This window comes from Phaseolus vulgaris, chromosome 10, assembly GCF_000499845.2.
Source record: "Phaseolus vulgaris cultivar G19833 chromosome 10, P. vulgaris v2.0, whole genome shotgun sequence".
In the NCBI taxonomy this organism is placed as follows: domain Eukaryota; kingdom Viridiplantae; phylum Streptophyta; class Magnoliopsida; order Fabales; family Fabaceae; genus Phaseolus; species Phaseolus vulgaris.
Window position 1 is genome coordinate 34,494,583 of NC_023750.2, and position 21,870 is coordinate 34,516,452.

A 21,870-nucleotide genomic window follows, 5' to 3' on the forward strand; every position below is an offset into this window, starting at 1 on the left:
TCGAAACGAACTTACAATGGCACAAAGAAGACAATGAAGGCTCGTAGAAAACGAGAGGAAGCACGAGAGCAAAAACAAAAGAGAAAATGAAGCGTCAGAAAACCCTTCACCAATGCAAGAAAACAAACAAATAAGTGAAAAGAAAATTTTTTATAAACCATTGGTGAAGAAGAAAGAGAGTGAATCGAAACGAACTTACAATGGTACGAAAACACAATGAAACTCGCAGAAGAAGAGAGGAACACCAGAGCAGAAACAAAGAGAAAACTTGAAGCGCCAAAAAGGAAGAAAGTATGAAAGCGTAAGTGGCGCACTTCAAAATTAGGGTAAAAAATGATTTAAGAATGCGGCTATTTAAATAGCTGCATTCGTAAATCATGCGCTTTGATCTAAGAATGCGACTATTTAAATAGTCGCATTCGTAAATCATGTGTTTTAATTTAAGAATGCGGCTTACAAATAGCCGCATTCGTAAATGAAATTAATTTAAAAAATGTCACCACGTTTTGAATGACAACGGCTAACCCTAAAACCACATTAAATAAATAGTCGTTGTATATACATTTTGTGCTAGTAAATGACCGACTATTACATTACACATGGGTGCATATGTTTTGCCCTCGTGGAAGCAACTTCGCACAACTATTGAATGAAGATATTTTCATGTTGTGGTTAATGAAAAATAATATAATGATTAATTGGCCTAATTACATCATGTAGCAATGATCAAATGTCGTGTTAACAACATGCCTCTGCCATATGAAATTTTGATAACACAGATCTTGTAGGTGTATGGCTTCGACTTGTCAAATGAGCAAGCAATAATGCTAGGATGGAAGCATTACTTTGGGAAATTAAATATATTCCAGGTTAATGGTGTATGGCAACTTGGTAGGCCTCACCAGGCAGACGAAGAAGATGCTGAAGAGGATCAATTGGCACAAGAAGATGTTCAAGGTGGTCAACTTGAGTCTGCAATCCCCAATCAAACCGAATTGTTAACCCAAATTTTGACCGGCATACAAAACATGAATTCTCGGATTGACAAGGATGATCAAATGATGGACTGAATGGAGGATACCTAACTGAATTCGACGTCATCAAGTTCATTGATTGTCTTATCATTATGTTATTGTCTTTATTACTTTTATTTCTATTTTTCATGTTGAACATTAATGAATTGTTATTGTTATTGTTATTAAGGTTTTATAGTAGTTTTCATGGTACTTATTTATATAATGATATTGTTTTGATTGTAACTTTTATATCATTTTATTTCTATTATGCATAAATCAAATTTGGGCTCCATGACATAATATAGAAGTTCAAGAGCATTGGTTGAGTGACCTTTAATGTCTGTGTATCACAACACATCGTCGTCTAGTTGTACCTTGTGTGGTGTGCAAAACAATGATACTTTTACCCATGCTACTGCAAGCACAAGTGCCTTCGTTGCTCATATTTGTGATTGTGGAGAGTTTGTTATTTTGAGAACAACAAAAACAGAAAAAAAAAATGCTAGAAAATGATTTTGGGGTTGTCCCAAGTACAAGGTAAAATTTATTGAACTAGGTTTGATACAAACTTAAGAATGTTATTTTAAACTTATTTATTGTTCAATTTTATTTTTTTCTTCAAAATAAATTACAAGTGGCATGGTCCTAGGTTGTAATTTTTTCAAATGGTGCATTGAAGTCGTTGTCAATGAAAAAAAGATGCAATTATTGTTAGACAACGGAGACATATATGTCTTCTAGAAAACAGTTTGAAGGTCTTCATAAGAAGGATTAAAATGTTATTAGTGGGGATTTGTAACATCCTTAGTTTTACCCATATATAATAAAATAAAAGTAAAACAAGCAATATCTAATTATAAATAAACATATACTACTTTCTCATATTTGTGTCTCAAAAGAAATATCCCTCTTCATAGGGATTTAATATATACATCAAAAGTTTTAACAACAAAACAAAGCATTCAAATAAAACTATCTCGTCCTCCAGCTGCTCACTAAGGAGCTCTATTACCTGCAATCTCATCTGCTCCCCTGTAAACCACGATCATCATAGATAAAGAAACAAACACAAACAAATAACAGGGTAAACTATCTATATAAAAAGTTTCGATATAATTTAAATTTCAAATTAATAAACATAATTCATACGATTTCTCAAACCATCAAGTGTCTATTACATTCATAAAATTCATTTTTCATATGTCAGACTTCTACGGACTCACAACACATAGACACTTGACTCTACTTCCAGAAGACTCGTGCGTTGACTTAGACTCAGAGATATGTACCTGTCATACTATCTCACTGTGAAATCCACACAGCTATGCACATAAAGAATATCAATATCATCTCTCTCCTAGTATGACAAAGTTAACTCATATAACAGGTCAAGTTAGTTATCTTTCAAACAACTTACCCATTCATATGAACCTCCTTCGACTCTCACCACCTGAATAACTTCATCTATATGATTCCATTATCTCAAGAGAGTCAGGATATCTTCTTCTAGACAAACCCCTAGTCAATGCACATTCTAAACAATCTTAACACGGTATTTTCTTTCCTGAAAATACCATGTCTTGATTAATATTCATATTCTGAACCTCACAATATCAACATCAAACAATCAAATCATTCCAAATTTTAGAATTTCCAAAACACACAACAATTCATTTACTAATCATATAAATGTCTTGAATCAAAAGGGCTCCAAAGTGTATCTAAATAACATCAAGTTTTACTACCCAAAAAGAGAGACAATAAAAGGAGAATGAAAGAAAATTATCTCTCAACTACAACTTTATCCAACAACTCTCAACTTCTTCAAATTTGCACAAGCAAGAACTAATTCCAAAATGGATTGTAATACTTTAATATTTAGAATTATTGCATGATTTTTATGGTACCTCTACCATTGATCAGTAATGAATAGTTTTCAATATTTAGTCATGTATCCCATTCAACTGAAATAAAATTATAATTTTATATATTAATAGTTTAAATAAATATACACATGGAAAAGTATTATCCACTAAGCATTGTATAACAATTATAGAATGAAAGAAAAGAACATGAAAAATGAATGTTCTTCTTTTTACTTTACATATACCTAGCACCACGTATTCAACATTATTTAATAAAAAGGATGGGGAAGCCACAACATGAAATTTAAAGTTTGATCACCAATTGTTAAACCCAACAACTAATTTATCTCAAAAACACCAGAATTCAAATTACAATCAACATAACAAATCTCCAAATAATTAACTCATAATTTACTTTTAAAATTGTCACAAACAATTTTTAGTTCATAAACTGAATCATCACAAAATAATCAAAATATATGCTCTGAAATTGTCAAGAAAAATCATCACAAACCTTTTTCAAATACATTCAGCAATTCATTCAATTCCAAACTTATATACATTTTACAGCATCTACTATATCTAAATTTCACATTTTCAATCTCAAACAATTTCCAATCTACACAAAAACAAGAGATCCTGCAAGAAAATTTGAAACTGGATCTTCTAGCCTAGGGTTCTATTGGTAATTTAAAACTAGCTTCCCTTACCCTTACTTGAGCAAATGTTCACTAAGAGCTCCAAATCTACCAGAAGCTTTAAAGATAATTAACATGCACCACAAAGTCCTTATAAAAAATCTAATTATATCACTAAGACCCTAAGGTAACAGTGATTCATCCTGAAGCTAAAAGATTTACATGTAGAGCATAGATAGAGACAACCTAACAAGTTCAAAATTGACTCATAGAAGAGCAAAACAATGAACTTACTCAATTTGAGATTTTTATCGGATAATCTTATATATATGGCTACCAGGAGTCTAATGACAGACTCCGATCGTCAAACTAATAAGCAAGAAGGTCAGAATCTTAAAAAGAAGGAGAAGGAAAGGGAAAAGTAACATAAATGAACTTACCCTATCAAAGATTCTGATTAGGCAGTCTTCGCTGCCAGGAGCCTAATGACGTACTCCGATCGTCAAACTAATAAGCAAGGAGGTTAGAATCTTAGAGAGAAGAGAGAGGAAAAGGGAAAAGAAAACTTCTAGAGAGATGGTGGTTCTTTTTAAAATGAAACCTGAATAACTGAATTTTCTATTTATATGCTCTTTTCATTTTAATAATAAAATATTCAGGTGTCATTTAAAATATACCACTTCTACTCTAAGGTAAATTTCTAAATCCTTATCGGATGTGTTTTCCTTTTCTAATTAAAGTTATTATATTCTTCATTTTTACATAATTTCAAAATTACAAACAAATTAACATGTCTTTATCTCTTTCTGGATCAAATTTAATGACTTTATATTATATATTTTGACAACTACTTAATATTCATATGTTCTAAATATTTATTAACTTTTTCAAATATATTGATTTTGTTAATGATAATAATGGAAATCATTATTAATAATAATTTTGTATATATATATATATAACATAATTTAAAGAATCATAAATAATATTAAAATTATCTAAATAAATTAACTTAAGTAACAAAATTAATTTAAATTAATAAAATGGTAAATAATAAAATTATACTTAAAATTAAAATTATATTTAATTATTTCTATCATTTCTTTGAATTTTACATTATTTTTCTTTTATTTATAAATGAAACTTTAAAATATTTTAATTAACTAAAATATGCACAAAATTAATAATTTATTTATCCATTTTTTATATACAAGTATAAATTTATAATATAACAATTTATACTATTAAAAATAATTTTGCTGATAAAAAAAAATCTATTAAAAATAATTTAAAATACTCTTATAACCATCACATAACTCACGTATTTCAATAAATTTTTCTCATAGATCCACTCTAACATACCCTAATCCAAACAGCCTCAACTTTCTTCACACTTTCTTCTCAAATCTTCACATTTCCACTCCCCTACACCCTCAACATTTCACTCCCAAATCCAAACATAACATTAGTTTGGGAGGCACACTTAATGCTTTTAACAATTTCAAAGACACATATTCGTTTTGTAGAAAAAACATTTCCCAATCTTTATCTCTTTGCAAAAGAAAGCATTCTCTGTGTATACTATCTTATGTTTCCCTTTGCCTATCTTATTTTTCAAAATTGATTTTTCCCCCATTCATCACGTTGTTCTTTGTGGTATTGAACACTCTATACGTTCGTCTCTCTGTTTCACTTCCAAAATAAAGATTCTGAAAAAAGAAAACTAGTCTATTGTGTTATCTCCTTCGCAATCTAACACTCCTCTCTGTTGGAAGTGAAATGTTAGATAGCTCATTCGTTTTCATCCCAATCTAACACCTTTGGAAAGATCTCAAGGACTCTCAAGGTTCGTTTTCATTTCTCTCACATATAAACCCACATTCACACAAATGACGAATTGATTATGGGTTTCTGGTTGTAGATGCTTTACACTATTTCTTCGAGTGAGAGTGTTGCTTGCAAGTGCTATTTCTTTGAAAAATAAAAAAGGTAAACTCTAAGCATAACAAAACTTTTATAAACCCTAAGAATTTATATGTTAGTTCATGATGATGTGTGTAATAGTTGGGAATTTTTATTTTAAGTGCAAGGAATTGTACTAAATTTGTTTTCTAATTTAATCTAAAACTCCAGGTTTAATCAAGGACTTTTTCTTCCTGCACCCCCACAATTTTCTAAATCTTGAAATTGGCCTTGACCTTTTATTTGAAAAAGGGCACCGTAGTTACCAAAAACGGAATCTGGGAGTGTGCTATGGATTCATCACTCCAGAACTGAATCATTTTTTTAGATGAGGGAGTGTTCTGGAAGCAAATTTTGCATAAATTATTGATTTCCAGATTGCTGAATCCGGAAGCCTAATTCTGTTACGGATTGGTGAATCCGAAATGTTTTTTTTTTTTTAATTGTGGATTCCTGAATCTGGAATGCATATTTCAGTTATGGGTTGGTGGATCTGGAATATTTTTTTTGAATGATGGATTTTTGAATGTGAAATGCATATTTTGAATTACGGATTAGTGGATCCGAAACTTTACTGGAAGTGCCAATCCAAAAATTTTCCGGATTTCATAATCCAAAATGTAAAAAATTAAATACAGTTCAAATGCATTTTAGGGTTTTTTAAAAAATAATAGGGACAGTTTGGTCTTTGCATAACATTGTGAGGATGTAAGAAGAGAAATATAGGGGTGCAGGAAGAAACTGCCTTAATTAAGAAAGATGAAGTAGAACAGCTTTGGACCTTTGTTGATTTTCTCGTGGACTTGTGCAACTTTGTATCACCTATTAGAATACTTTTTTTAGCAGTCTTTTTTAAAGCGGTTAGCATTTTTTCTATTAGCTTGTTTTTGCAGCTACTTTATACAGTTGATTTTTCTATATATTGTTGCTAAAATTTTTTTTGACAAATTCTCCATCTAACTCTTTTCTTCTTTCTTTATCAGTTGTTCTTATTACTAGAGTTCATAAATACTAGTGATATTGAATCTAGCACATCAAGTTGTAGATTTTATATTAGATATTCTGCCCATTTCACAAGTGAAATGCTAGAAAATATTCTTAAGAATTAAATCAATTATTGAAATTGACCTAAAGACGGAAGTGCAAAACCGAACCAACCATCATCACTGTTGTCACAGAAACTTTCCACTAAATAAATGGTAGGATTAAGCTTGAGCTTGCACATCAATGTCTCTGGTGCATGCATAATTTCTGACAATTGTTATAATAGAACTGAATAAGCAAAGTTATACTAATTGATACAAATTATATATCATAGATTATGCTTTTACTCCTATAAATAGTCCAATATATATTTGAATAAGATTAATGGGCAACATAACGAAGTGAAATTGAGATTCCTTGGGATGTCATTTTGATTTGAATTGGTCGAATCAGAAACACTGAACTTCACTTGTTTATAATTTGTTCACTTGTTTTTAAAGCATATCATGGCTATTTTTTGTGATTGTGAAGCTGTTAACCACCTCCAATGGTGGAAGACTTGTAAGTATTGCAAGTCAACACGTCTTTAGTGCTTCCATACTTCCTCATATCATTGTTCCATACTTTCTCATACCAAAAGCTGTAAATTCTTTATTATATTTTCTGGTTTAAAACACAGTAAATTAAATTTTTTGTTTTTCCACCTATGCAAGATATATAGATAATATATTACAACCAATGCTTTTGTCGGAGTAGCACTGCTAATATTTGAATATCGGTTAAATTAATATATATATTTCATATTATAATTTGAATACTATTAATTGTGATTTTTTTTAATATTAGGTATATTTGTTTAAGGAAATGATCTTAACAAAGAAATAAATAATCAACATCAAGAACTACAACTGAAGAATATTATTTTAGTTTTTTATTTTGTTTATTTTTATGAGTTATAACAAATGATAATGTTTTGATAATGTTTTTACTAGTTTTAATCTTTAAACGTAAAGGTATAGATTTTGTTCTTTATTCTTTTATGAATGTTATATTAAATTATAAATACTGAAATTTTAAAATATTTGTCTTTTGCCATTTTATATCGCCCATTAAAATAAATAAATGAAATTAACGAGACGCTTATTTATGTACATTAAAAAATACAATCAATTTAAAAACAAATAAAATTAATGAAGTAGTGAAACTGGAAGTGACAAGGTTTAAAAACCACCATTGGAAATGATGGGAATTAGTAAAAATTGTCTGAAAGTATTTCTCATTCTAGGAGTTAAGAAAAATTGTCGGTAATTCGTTAGCGACACTGAATGTTTTAGGACAAAAGCAAACTGTGAACAGAAGTTAAAATCATCGAAAACATTAATTATAACTCCGTCAAAAAATATTTTTTCTTGTAGTGTTAGTTGTTTTATATCTACGAATTATTTTTCAGAAAAATGGGCAAAAAGTTCTGTTGAAAAATATTTTATATATTAATATAAAGTTTCTTAAATGTTACAAATTAGTTCAAAATCAAATTACCATTTTTCCTATATAAGAAAAATCAGCCAAAAGAGAGTATGGATGGTATAAGTCACACAAAAATGTGATGCATAAAAGTGAAACGGAGTTTAAGAACATTAACATCTATTAGAAGCTGACAGAGAATACATATGGAGTTTACCTTCATTATCTAACCCTAAACATGGGATCCATTGAAATCCCTAAAATTGATGAAAAAAATTGAACAGACTTGGAGTAGTATTAGTTTCTGCTTCACCGAAATATCTTCTTTCTAAATCTTCATCAAATCCTTTCTTTGACAACATATAGACATAAAAAGAGTCAACAAGATTCCTACTGATAAATGCATTAATCCTAAATCTAATTACTAGTAAGATGATTAGCATGAAAGTGATCGAAGTTCAAAGCTATGAAAATATAAGTAATTCTAAGATATGCACAAAGAGGTAAAGACACAAGGAATTTGTCATAGGAGAGGGTTGATAGAGAGGATTGAGGTATTGTTCATGAAACTCCTTATTACAGAACCATACACGACATGTGTAGAGATGCAATGCTCAGTTTCCAACTTATCCATGGAGCATCTTTTTCTACAAATAAACTCATGTCAAATTTATTCAGAGAAAATCCTTCAAGAACTCGATTTAAAACAATTCAAATCTCCTAAACCAATACTGGTCAAATATACGAAACATCCTTCCCATAGTTTAAAAGCAACACGCATCTGCTCCTGTATGAATACAGGAACAACACTTATTCACAACAACCTTTTATATATCTTGAGAACCATTCACGTTTCCGGAAGGTATATACAGGGAAACTTTATTCATCAACACTGCACTTCAACAAAGAAAAATCCCTCTATTTGTTGATAGTTGTAGTCATGTCGCTATCATTTCCTTCTGAGTCACTTGATTACCTGCAACTTGAATTTTTTTAGAAAAACTATGGTTAGAGTGTGGAACAATTAAAACTCTTGAGAAAATAAGACGAATATTTTCATGAGTGCAGTGCAGCAAGGGAAATCCCAACTTTGAGAAGTGAAAGATTCACAACCTTTAAACTGGATTTTGATAATTTGATAGTCTGAACTAGTGTTAAAATTCTAGTTCTGACTTGTATCCATGCTTTATCAAGTTTTTATATCAGAACTTTCCTTTCCTTCAATCTTTAAGAATAAGCCATGTCATCAATTATTATGTTAAGAATAATGTTTTATAATGATGAAAAGTTATAAATGCAAGAAGGAAAATAAACTCACTAACATTCCATTTCTTCTCTGTTGTTGTGCTTAATGAAAAGAAGAAAAAGTTTTCAGGGGTACCATAAGCCAACGCAATGACAATAAGTTTCTTTCAGCTGACAGAATTTCCTGAAGCAAATTATTTACAAGGTGATTAGTGATGACAAACACATATTGAGGAAAAGTATATTTTGATTTAGCGTTTCATATTTCTTCATTTATGTAAAATGCAGAAGCAAAGAAAAGTTATTAGATGATGAATGTCTTCACACAAAGTCAATAGCAGTTGATCAGCATATGCCAATTCCATTTCCAAGAGGAATAGAAAATCATATAATGTACTTACTTACAAGTTTACAGAATTTGTCATCAAACTAAATCAGGATGCCTCCTCCTCAAAATGTTGCATGATCAGAGGTTTTTTATCACCTACACAACGGAATTCATCTATAACCACCGTAAATTTCGGAGGCACTTTATCACGAAGGCGGAAAACTTTGGTGCTGAAGCATTTTTCAACCCACACTTTTCTCAAGGATGGGAAATTCAAAGTGGAGCTCCCCGTGTGAAAGCTTTCAAATTTGTCTAATGAGGTAAGACTCAAACTCTCCAGCTTCATGAATATAATCTCGTTTTCATATTTATTTTCACCTTCTCCTTTGGGCTCATCTTCATCTCCCCCTTTGGCCACTATTTCTTCAGTGATTTACATTTTTGGACTCTGATCTCTTCGAGGTTCACTAACTTTTTGGCGACTGAAGATGTAAATAAATACTGCAATTGGGAACATTCGTATGCATGCAGGTTTTTTAGAAAAGAGAAAGACATTGTAGAAGTAGAATGCACTCCTATTGTTTCAACATGAGGGCATTCGATGACACATAATTCGTGAACCTTCTCGCAGATTGTGTTTAACCATGATGAGTTCTCTGACTGGATGGACTGGATAGCAGATACTTGGATTAGTATCAAAGTTCTTAACTGTAGGAGCATCCCATCCTCACCAATTTTGGGGTTTTGAGAAAGGAAAATCTCCGGATTATTGCAATTTGGTATAGCCATAGTTATTTGTGTTAAGTTGGATGCTGTATATACTATTTCATTGACCACCATAGGTATCTCACTCTGATCAGTGTCCAATAACAGGAACATATTATTTATATATTTGAAGACTCCTGTAAATTTTTCAGACCTAAGCCTTGATCTTAATGCCAGAACTTGTTTCCAATCAAGATCCAACTCTTTCAGGTTGGAAATGACCTAACAATTAAAGCAAAAACAAATTCAACAGAAATTAAGGACTGTAATAGGCAAAAAAAAGGAAGAAATATTTGAAATTGCAGATTCTTTGATGCGCACTTACCTCTAGACTTGAGAAAAGAGGTTGTCTGTTACCTAAAGTACCCTTACCCATGCAATGTTCACTTTGAAATAACTACAATTTCTCACAGCCGAGCACAGATAGTTTATTTAAGGCTGGGCATTCCAAAGTGAATGTTTGAGGGTAAAAGCAAGTGAGTTGTGGCAAGTAAGAAAGATTGAGGTTCTCTAAACAAGGGAGTACAAACTTTGCTTCTGCGTCTTCTTCTTTTTCTACAACTTCTTGGAACTCAGCACAAGATTTTATCTCAAGTCCTTTGAGACTTTTAAGATTTTTTGCCAGGGAAGCAGGAAATAAAGATTGCAGGTTTTCACAATTGCTAACATCGACCCGTTGCAGATTTGGAAAGATGAGAACTCCATTTTTCTTCTTTTCCCAAACATGTGTCATCGAAGATAGCCCTTTTAAGGTCAATATCTTCAACTGGGATGCTATTTCCGTAATCTCAGTGTCATTCATATAAAAAAGTACCTCTACTGTTGCGCTATCCCGTACTTCCAACTCTTTTAAGCTCTTTAGAAGACCAAGAATAGCAGATGGAAGTGCACATGGCAGAGTGCAGTTCTGCAGCTTCAAAGTAACCAAATCGCCCAACCATTCGTTTTGCAGGCCAAACTTACAATGCGGATCTTCTTGGAGCTCAAGATTATCAGAAAAACACTCCTTGTCCACTGCTTCAAAAAACTCCTGTAAATATTACAAAAGGTTTATTTTTATAAATGTTCTAAATTACTTGTAAATATGCATTTCAATGATAAGGTCAAATAAATTATAAATATCTTTCCGAACACATCCTTGAAATTTTTACCTTTCGTTGTGAGATCCCTTTTATGCTGGTGTTAAGATCTTGTGGAGGGGGTAAATCCTCTGCTTCCTCGTCCATGGATAACGTAATTTCCATAAGTGATTCAATTCTTTGGGAGAAAAGCTTCATGTTGGGGCAGCTCCATATTGTCACAGTTTTCAAAGATGATAATTGCAGAGTATCGCTCCCAGAATAAAAACATACTAAACTTGTTAAGGATAGTAGATAAATGGCGTGGAGTCGCTCAAATTTAATGGATTCAGAAGTTGCATCTCCCTCTTTAGCCACTATTTCTGTTACTGATTCGCATTCTCTGACACTAATCTCCTCAAGGTTCACTAACATTTTTGCAGCTGAAGATGTAAATAAATACTTCAAATTTGGACATTTGTCTATATGCACTTCTTTCAGACAAGAGAAAGACACTGTAGAAGTAGAATGTACTCCTAATGTTGTGAAATGAGGACATTCATCAACAAGTAATTTGTGAATCCTCTCACAGATTATGTTTAAGCTTGAAGAGTACTCAAACTGGAAGAACTGGAGAGTGGACACATTGCATAGCGTCAATTGTGTTAATTGTCCCAGCATCTCCTCCTCGCCAATTTTGGGGTTTTTAGCAAGGAAATTCTCGAGACTTTCGCAATCAATTATATCCATTTCTATTAAATTTGGTGCCTTGAGTATTTCAATGGGCAACGTAGGCATTTCATTCTCAGCACCAACGAGCAACAAGGAAATGCTGTTTAAATTTGTGAGGCCTTCCGTAGATTGCTGTGAATTAAACCATAAGCTTAATGCCCGAATTTGTTTGCAATCTAGAGTCAGTCCCTCCAGGTTGGAAATGACCTAACAGTTAGAGACAAAAAACAAATATAGGGTCGAAAGGTGTGTGAATTATAAAAGTGAAAGGAGAAAAAAGTTGATTCTATGATTTACTTACCTTTGGATCTGAGATAAGAGGAAGTCTGCTGCTTGAAGTACCCTCACCCATGGGATCATATATACTTTGAAATAACTCTAACTCATCACAATTTCTCACATATAAAAAATTTAGGGAGGGGAATTCCATAGTGAATGTTTTAGGGCAAGTGACCCGGGGCAGGTCATTGAGTTGCAAATCCTCTAGCTTAGGGAACACAAACTTTTCTGTTACAAATGCTGTTTCTTCGTTTTCAACAAAGTCTTGCAAATTTTCGCAGGAATCTATTTGAAGCTTCTTAAGTTCCTTGAGACTTTTTGCCAGGAAAGCAGGAAATAAAGTTTGCAGCTTTGCACAATAACTGACAGCAACCTCTTGTAGATTGCGAAAGATGAGAATTCTGTGAGTATCCTTTTCCCACACATGCGTAAGCTCTCCTAGCCCATTTAAAGTCAATATCTTCAACTGGGATTCTGTTGCCGTAATCTTAGTGTCATCATTCATGTCAAAAATTGCCTTTACTTTGTCGCTTTCTCGTACTTCTAACTCTTTTAAGTTCTTTAAAAGAGCAAGAATAGAAGATGGAATTGCATATGATAGAGTGCAGTTCTGCAGCTTCAAAGTTTCCAAATTGGCCATCCATTTGTTTTGCAGACCAATTTTACAACGCGGGTCTGCTTGTAGCTCAAGATGATCAGAACACTCCTTGTCCACGGCTTGAAAAAACTCCTGTAAATATTGCAGTAGGTTTATCACAAGATATATCAATTCCCTGCTATGCTTTGTTTACCTATAAAAAAACGCTATAAATCTAAGATGGTTCTTGTTTTAGATTCTTTAAATTCACTCAAACCAGAGTCATAATTAATTGATTCATAATTAGAAGTGATTACCTGTTGAAGGAACACCTTTTTTACCGAAGAGTTAAGATTATTGTATAAGACCAATTCATCACTTGAGATGTTTGAAGCTTGAATTCCTCTAAAAGAAGAATTCACGTCTATCTCTCCTCGAGAGAAAAACTCCATCTTGGGCACATCCATATGTCCACTTGCATCAAGGAGGGTAAGCGCATAGTGTCATTGCCTGAATAAAAGCATTCCAAGCTTGGTAAAAGATTTAGATCTATGCGCTTTAGCTGCTGTAATTTGATCTCTTCTGAAATGTCACCCTCATCTTTCAGGACTATTGCTTCCATTGATTCACAGTCTCTGACTTTTATATACTCAAGGTTCTCTAACTTATTCACCGCAGATAATGTGAATAAATACTTCAATTCTTGACAGCCGTTAATGAACATTTCTGTCACATACGTGAAAGACACTGAAGGAGTAGAATGCACCCAAGTTTTCAAATCAGGACAATTGAAAATATATAATTCTTGGAGCTTTTCACTGTCACAAATCAGGTTTAACCATGGTGAGTCCTCCGACCCAATGGAATGGAGTTTCGAAACTTTATTAAGTTGCAATGTTTTCAAGTCTGTAAGCACACTTTTTTCAACAATTTCTGGGATTTGAGTTTGGAATAACTCGAGGCAACTGCAATATTGTATAGTCATGTTTGTTAAATTGGGCATCTTCTGGAGTATTTGAATGGGCAAATCAGGTGTTTTATTCTCATCAGCATCAAAATACAGGCGAATATAATGTAAGTATTTGAGGTTGTCCATAGGTTCTCCCAACTTTTTCCTTAACACCAATGTGAGTTCCCAGTCAAGTATCAGTACCTCAAGGTTGCAGATATCCTAGTGAAAGAAAAACAAATAAAAGGGTGAGCACTGAGTATTAAAACATAGAGAGAGACAGAAAGTGCGCATTGCATGTTACTTAATTACCTTTAGATCAAAGAAAATGGATTGTCTGTTAGCACTTCCAAATAGCTCCAACTCTGGGCAATTCCACACTATTAATTTATTTAACACAGGGAAGTCCAAAGTAAATGGTTGTGGGTAGAAGTAAATGAGCTCTGGGAGATAACCAAGATGCAGTGTAGTTAAGCATGGGAACACAAACACCGCTGCTGTGTCCTCTTCCTTTCTAACAATTTCATGCAATTTATAACAAAATAGTATTTCAAGTTCGTCAAGCTTCTTAAGATTTTTTGCCAAGGTCAAAGGAAACACAGTTTGCAGGTTTTCACATTCTTTGCAATTGACTACCTTCAGATTTTGATAGCTCTGAGTTCCTTTACTATTTCTTTCCCACACATCCGTAAGTCGTGGTAGCTGTTGTAAAGTCAATTTCTGCAAGTGGAATGTTGTTCCAGTACCCTCTTCAGCATTCATCTAAAAAATTACCTTTACATTATTGCAACCTCGTACTTGCAGTTCTTCTAAGCTCCTCAAATAAGGAAGAATATTAGATGGAATTGCACATGATTGAATTACACAGTTCTCAAGCTTCAAAATTTTCAAACTATAAAACCATCTATTATGCTTTTGCAGACCAGCTCCACGTTGCCAGGTTTCTTGTAGCTCTTGATGTTCGGAAAGGCTCATCTCCTCCACGCCTTCAAAAAATTTCTGTGAATATATATTGTGTAAGTTCATTGTATGATAACTGTTCCAGTAAGACAATCACTTGTCATTGATTTTTCTTCTATTTTTTGGTTAGAGGATAATTAAAAAAAAAAAGGTAGTGTTTTTAGGTCTTTGATTCTTTAAAAAGATAACTGAAGCTAAAACATAATTATTTCTCTTGTTTTCTATTTACCACAAATTTAAGCCCACTAATTACATTGTTTTAAGTTAACTTCTAAAAATGGGGACAACAAAATTGAAACCAAAAAATTAGTCAAGAAAATCAAACATACCATTTCCTCGAATATTTTTTTTATTGTAGCATTTATACCTCCTTCCCAGCAGAATCGTTTGTTCTCTTTTCCATGTACAACATGTATATTTTGTAAAATTGGTGAGCTGGAGACTCTTTCAGAAAATTTATCCATATTATAACATGCACTCACTACAAATTTCTCCAATGATGGGAATTCAAAGTCACAATCAGAGACACAGAAACTCTTGAGGTTCTTCAGTGATACAAGCTCTAGGGCTTTCAATTGTTGAAAAACAACTTTGTCAGAATTTTCTCCATCTTTTCTTACTATTTCCATCAGGGATTCACATTTCACTACCTTCATGCTGTTGAGCTGAACCAAACTTTTTTCAGTAGATGCTGACATTAGACTTTGCAATCCATCGCAGTTGACCACTTCTAGATTTGTCAAGCGAGTGAAAGTTACAGAGAAAGGTGCAATAGTAATCATACAGGGACAGTTCTGTAAAATCAAGAACTCTAACCTTTCAAGAATTATGTCTGGTTCAAAGCCTATCTCTTCAAGATTCGGCAAGTCTATCAACTTGAAGCTTTTCAGATTTGGAACTACTCCCAAGTTTTCAATTTCTGTATCTTCTTTTAGAGGCACTATCTTTTCAAAGAAACAATTACTCAATGATAGGCTTTTCAAATTAGGATTTCTGTGTAGGAAAGAATATAAAATCTCAGTATCCATTAATCTAGACAAGGAAAGCTCTTCTAAGTTATCCCTTCGATTCTTCCTTTTACCCATATAACTGCTTGGTGACTTTGCATGCCAAGACTCAATTTGCATGGACTTCAAGTTGTTGATAACCTATAATTGACAAACATGTAAAGAAAAGAATGAGTATATAGATATAAATGTACATACATTACAATAAAAGTGTAAGAATAGGTTTCCTTTTATATCATTTGCTATTATTTAATAGTGCATGAATTAGAAAGTATGGTTGAAGAAGTGAAGGGCTTAGTACAAGAACCTCTTCAGGAAAGAATACATGTACAGGATTTCTTTGTGCATGATCGGTTGCTTTGTTGAATGGTTCCAGATTGTTACAAAGTTCAATAGACAGCTCATTCAATGGACATGATAAATCATAGGCTGTTGGATAGAAGCTCGTAAGTTTTGGCAGTTCTGAAAACTTGATACTGCTTAGCTTAGGAAAGTTAAATCTGGCTCTATCCATGTTGGTAGCTTCCCTTTCAGCAACAATTTCACTCAAACCATAGCAATCACAAACCACAAGAGATTCAAGATTAACAAGACTCCTGGCAACAGAAAATGGAAATATATATTCCAAGCTGTCACAATCTTGTGCCCACATTTTCTTCAGTTTGTTAAACTTAGGAATTCCTATTCGGTCTTCAATATTGATTTTCCATACAACTTTTAATTTTGGGAGTGTTTCTAAATAAACATCTTGCAAGTTATTAGCTACATCCCAAACTTGCTCACGTATATTAAATATTGCTTGCATGGACCTGCAATTTGCAACTCTCAAGTTGCATAGACTCCCAAATATTCCCTCCATTACATTTTCAAGTTTGCCACACTCCTCAATGATTAGAGTATCTAGTTTTCAAGTTTTCAACTCTGAAGGGAGTTTCGAATTCCATATCTTGCTCAGACTCTTCATGCTGCCAAGTTTCATATTCTTCAATTTTGGAAAGATGCTACCCTATTTTGATACACAGTAGCCATTAGTGAATGGGATTAGATGTAAAATAGAGAACCCAAATTAATAAACAGAAAAACATGAAGTACTTTGGTTATAATAAAAACTCTTAAAATTTGAAATGGACTAATATAACATTTATAGATCTACAATACAAACAAACAACATCAGTTATTGTACTCTTTGAAACTACGATTGTGGGTTTGTAACATTGAATCTAATCAGACCAATCTTCTTACCATAATATCCTTCTCTGTATCTCGTTCAGGAAGGAAGATGCTTCTCATCTTATCACATTCACTTACATAAAGGCTTTGAAGATTCACCATACTCTTGGCCATTGTAGATGACATCAAATATGTTAATTTCCAACAACCATTAACATCCAAACGTGTCAAACGTTCAAAAGATAATCCTTTTGAAGAATGGTCTACACTCCATATAACGTCAATCTGGATAGAGGACAACTCCAGTCTCTCTAATTTTGAAACTCCAACCTGCAAAGAGACACACGTGATTAGTGTCTAAAAAAACTAAGGAATTGATCAACTTAACTTTCCTAATAGATAAATAAGCTTCTTCTCTTTTTAATGTGTAACTCCTGACAATTTCCTTTTAGTTTAACAAAATAAAATGTGAAAAAAGAAGTTTTAGCAAAGAAATTTAGTGGATAATTTTAAACGCACCTTTTCGTGGAAGAGTTTTGTTTTCTCTCCTTCTATAGGAGGAATGGCATCAAACCCAATAAACTCAGACAGAGATTGTAGCTTCAAATAGCGTAATTCAGGGAGAGTAAGAAGCTCAATTTTTTCAGGGTTGCTTTGTAGTCCCACATCGATAATTTCCTTCAACGAGTTACATTCAGAAACTTCAATTGTTTCAAGAACTTTTAAAAGTCTAACCACAGAAATTGAGAAGACATTCTTCAATTCACCGCAGAGATTGATCTTGATGACTTTCAGTTTACCAAAAGAGGGTTCAGAAAGTTTACATGAGCATAATTCATTCATCTTCAGATTATAGAGACATAATGATTCCAATTTTGGAAAAGCTTTCTCAGGGTGCTGCCTGTCCTTTGGATGGATGAGAGATTGAATGGTAGAATTATTTACAATCCACAAATGTTTGAGATATGGAAATCCTTTTAAATTCAATCTATAAAAAAGGTCGTGAACAATATTATGGGCTTCATGGACACTAATGTGCTTTTCATGGACAGTATTAAGTTCTAGAAACAGATTTTCAACTCCTTCAAACAGCATTTTGATCCCCTTTAGAGAATGAATGTCAGACCCATTTTTCAATTGCACTGCCAAAAATTTCAATGTTTCATATTTCTCTGGCATCTTGAAATCAGTCTCTAAAATTGAACTCAAATCACCAATAACAATCTTGTAACTATATAACTTGTCAAAAAACAAATTCCTTGGCAAGTAGGAAACATTTGGGATTTGTATGTCTAGAGTTGTCAATTGATTCAAATGTTTCAAATCAGAGAGAAGAGCTATTTTACTTTGACGTGTTTGTTCTTCATCCTCCCATTGAATCAAGGTATTTCTCATATACAACTCCTCCAGACTTACCAAGCTTGATATGACACCATATGGAATTCTTTTAAGTTGAGAGCAATTACTTATGTCAAAAATTTGTAACATTTTTAATTCATTCAACTTGTCTGGTAAACTTTTAATATCAGATCCTGAAAAACTAAGAATTCTTAACCTTTTCAGCTCTCCGATGATGGATAATTCCTCATCTGGCATGCAGCACTGTTCCAAACAAAGCATTCTAAGCTTATTCAAGCATGAAATTGAAGAATCAATGAGGTGGAGATGAATACCAGTCAATATCAACACTCTCAGCTCTTTCACTCCTTCAAAGAAGTTTTTAGGAATTTTCGGACGTTGATTATTATTGACAATTTGAAGGACTCTAAGTCTTGGATAGTTTATTCTCCCGGGAAACTCTTCAATGAAGTCACAATGATGTAAGGATATAGCAGCATAGCTTTCAAGGTTATCAGGCCAGTCATCTACTTTTCCCTTTGTCAGTGTAAATAAATGATTTTCCTTATATGCTATTGACAAAGCTGCAGTACGAACAGTATCCGGCATGGTAAAATGGTCACTTGAATAACTGTCAGACAACAGACCTGACTCTTTTAGCTTTGCAACCAACGTATATACTTTGTCTCTGGTTTGCCTGACTGTGTTGATTCCTCGAAGAAAACCAAAGCCAATACAATATTTGACCAAGTCCATAATCAATGCATCATGACCCATGCGAGCACAAAGCAAGAAAGTGTGCTTGAGTTCCCATCCAAAAGCTCATAACTCAACTTTGTAGAAAATTCAGGTGCTCCAGTTAAGTTTTGAGATTCAAGTTTTCGGTTAGTTTCCTCCCATACAGAAAGGCTCTTATTTTTCAATGCCCTTGCAGTGGTAACTATTGTCATTGGCAACCCTTTACACTTCTTGGCAATTTGAGCTGCTAATTTGTCAAATTCAGAATTCTTGCCATCTATTCCAGCCTTTTTCTTGAACAGCATCTCTCCTTCCTTCTCCTTTAAGACTTCCACGGGGAAAATATACTCTTCTTTCCCTTCCATTTGACTTAATAACACTTGCTTGATTTCAGAAATCATCAAAATCTTGCACCCTTTGTACTGAGGAACAGTTTTTTCTGTTTTCACCCGATCAGAAGCATCAACGGGCGATTTTCCTTCATTGGCATTCTTCAAACCACCACCAAGGATATCTCTTTTTTTGACACTCTTCACGCTATCAGGAGCACCGAGGGATTTTCCTTTAGTGACATTCTTAGAACCATCAGCACCGATTAACGTTCCTGTTTTGCTATTTGCCGAACCATAAACGCCGGGGTATTTTCCTTCAGTGACATTCTTGGAGCTATCCACATCAAGGGATTTTCCTTTGAAATTTGTTACGCCATCATCTTTCTCTAATTCAGATGGAATCCCCAGCAGGTTAAAGTTCACTTCTTCCCAAAGATCATCTAGGATTATAAGCGTGCTCTTATTCTCATTATTCAATATCTGGTGAATCCTAGCAGCTCTTGCAATGTCACTTTCCTCCTCCAATACAACCCCCAACATATCAACAATTTGTCCTTGGATTTTTCTTACGTCAGGGTTTTTTGTCACACTTGCCATGGTCACCACTTCGAACATCTTATCTTTCAAGGCTTTCTTCACAACTTCTTTCACTAAAGAGGTCTTGCCAACGCCACTCAAGCCATGAAGACCGATCATTCTAACACCTGGCTTTTGGAATTCATCAGTAATCTTTTTCACAGTGTCATTTCTTGATGTATAGTTTTCGTAACCAAGGTTTGAAAAAAATGCAGCCATGGAGGGTGGCCCAGACCAATAAGACAAAATGTCAAACTTAGCATTTTGAAGCAACTCATTTGCCTGCTTTGTGATATCATGTGCTTTTCTACTTCGATGATACCTTATCCCCGGCTTAGGAAGATAACCACTTTCGAAAAAGTCAAACACTGCACAGTTATGGCATTTTTCGTCCTCGTGAAAATCCTTATATACGAGAATGAGTTTATCCACACTCTCTATCCATTCTTTAACTTCAACGTGAATTCTTCTTCCATGTTGACGTTCTTCCTCGTCAACGGTATGCTGAATAGTATCTCTCTTCTTCTTGAGCCTCTCCCCAACATCTTCTACTTCACGAACTCTTGCCTCGTACAAATTCAGTTGAATCAATTGCTTCTTTAGCCACGCCTTTGCACGAGGTGACGATGTCAGGAATTGATAACACCCGAACAGAGTAGCAATGTTGCATCTCAACTACGTCTTTTCTGCATGCATACGTGTAAATCACAGAGTAATATTAATTAAGACATATTATAGTTGAAGTAATGAATCGATAATAATAGATTAGAGTTGATGAGATTTGCTGTTCTTTGAGCCTGAAATTTCATGTTTTGTAATACAGAAACTAATCTCGTGTACGAAAATAAAATGAAATAACAAGGGTAGTTTTCTAAAATTCCTATCTCCACAGAGATCGATTTCTTTTTGTATTTCTCAGAATAAATTCTACATTTCTTCTATGAGTAGATCAAATATGCAAAAATCCAATTTGCTTCTTTGAATCATGGAAAACAAAATCTCACTTAAAGAATTAGATAATAAAATTAGAAGCAAATCATCTCTGAAGACACGAAGAAACAAAGTTTGTGATTAAATAGGAAACAAATCCAAAAATTTTGGAAAGTTAAAAATTGAGAATCTGTGAACAAAATTTAAATGTTTTTCCGAAATCCTTGAAACAAAAAAACCTGCAAGCTTCAATTAAAAGTCATCAATCTTAAGAACTTGCCAGCAGCGTCACTACTGTAGAAATATAATTTAGTGACGGTTAAAAACAATATTTAAATAGGGTTATATAACTATAAATACAAATGTTGTTAAAAAACAAGCGGTTTTGACGACAGTTTCAGTCCGTCGTTATAAGCAAAAATCTTTGAATTGCTCTCTGATGAGGGTACCTTTTAAATACCTGAGAGTCATAGTAGGAGGAAATCCAAGAAAGAAGCAATTTTGGGAGCCTATTCTGAGTAAGTTATGTGATAGGTTGAGTGCTTGAAAAGGGAGATTCTTGTTGCTAGCGGGAAAGATTTGCTTAATCAAATCAGTATTAACCGCCTTACCCCTCTTTTAATTGTCTTTCTTTAAAGCATCGATGTTGGTGTATAACAGAATTATTAGTGTCCAAAGGAGTTTTCTTTGGGCGTGGGGAAGAGATAAAAGAGTTATATCATAGGTAAGATGGGAGAATGTTTGCAAACCAACGGAGGAATGTGGGTTGGGGATTAAAGATATCAAAATGTTCAATAGAACTCTCCTGGCTAAGTGGAAATGGAGGTTAGTGAGTAATGAACAAGGGAAGTGAAAAGACATCTTAGTTTCAAAATATAATACGAAATCGAATCTAAGGCAGCTCCCGGTATAATTCCAGTCCTGGTGGTGGAGAGATCTATCCAAAACGTGTGGTGA

At 33.5% G+C, this 21,870-nt stretch overlaps 2 protein-coding genes across 2 annotated transcripts; both read right to left on the reverse strand.

Moving 5' to 3' along the window:
* Window positions 1–9,919: 9,919 nt before the first annotated feature.
* On the reverse strand, window positions 9,920–14,624 carry LOC137817959 (uncharacterized). The gene is made up of 7 exons (XM_068621183.1): window positions 14,175–14,624; window positions 13,389–14,084; window positions 12,359–13,066; window positions 11,419–12,264; window positions 10,794–11,297; window positions 10,593–10,664; window positions 9,920–10,489 (listed from the first exon to the last, which is right to left on the reverse strand). The coding sequence occupies exons 1-7, from the start codon at window positions 14,622–14,624 to the stop codon at window positions 9,920–9,922; spliced, it is 3,846 nt and encodes a 1,281-aa protein (XP_068477284.1).
* Window positions 14,625–14,967: 343 nt separating this feature from the next.
* Window positions 14,968–21,384, reverse strand: LOC137817960 (putative disease resistance protein At4g19050). The gene is made up of 7 exons (XM_068621184.1): window positions 21,374–21,384; window positions 19,140–20,545; window positions 17,519–19,038; window positions 17,072–17,329; window positions 16,750–16,835; window positions 16,131–16,638; window positions 14,968–15,970 (listed from the first exon to the last, which is right to left on the reverse strand). The coding sequence occupies exons 1-7, from the start codon at window positions 21,382–21,384 to the stop codon at window positions 15,068–15,070; spliced, it is 4,692 nt and encodes a 1,563-aa protein (XP_068477285.1). The 3' UTR covers window positions 14,968–15,067.
* Window positions 21,385–21,870: the final 486 nt, after the last annotated feature.